The 404-nt window shown below is 63.4% G+C and overlaps 1 protein-coding gene across 1 annotated transcript in view; it reads left to right on the top strand.

The window, feature by feature from the left end:
* The window catches only part of LOC104280743 (inactive rhomboid protein 2-like), a gene marked incomplete at its 3' end in the record, with an annotated part of 3,408 nt that overhangs the window by 2,361 nt on the left and 643 nt on the right, over positions 1-404 (top strand). Inside the window, 1 exon segment of the mRNA XM_009878493.1 lies at positions 228-361. Coding sequence (XP_009876795.1) covers positions 228-361 — 134 coding nt within the window.

The following is a 404-nucleotide window of genomic DNA, read 5'->3' as shown; positions in this document are numbered from 1 at the left end:
GTGGCCGCCATGCCTGGCGCTGCAGAGCCCCAGTGTTAGTGATGCTCCTCACAGGTGGCAGGGAGTGACATCGTCATTGTGGGAGCGTTTCACACCCTGGGACATGCAGCTGGTGGGATGTCAGTGGGCATCGCATCCCTGGGCTCCGGAGCTGGGTGGAGCTGGGCTGTGCTGGTCGATGGGTGTGCTCAGGCACATCCAGGAACATGTCTCCATCCTCCTTCCAGATGGACATGCATGACGAGATGTACTCCATGCCCGATGACGTCTTCGAGTCGCCGCCGCTTTCGGCCACGTATTTACGCATGCACCCGGTGGGGGAGGATGCCAGGGTGTCCCCCGAGGAGGAGCAGCCCACCCCGTGAGTATCACCTCTCGGTGGGGGCTGCTCCCGAGGGCTGCCC

Source organism: Apaloderma vittatum, unplaced genomic scaffold (genome assembly GCF_000703405.1).
Source record: "Apaloderma vittatum isolate BGI_N311 unplaced genomic scaffold, ASM70340v1 scaffold26110, whole genome shotgun sequence".
Classification (NCBI taxonomy): Eukaryota; Metazoa; Chordata; class Aves; order Trogoniformes; family Trogonidae; genus Apaloderma; species Apaloderma vittatum.
The sequence above is the reverse complement of the archived record's forward strand: the minus strand, read 5'-3'. Positions and strand labels throughout refer to the sequence as shown.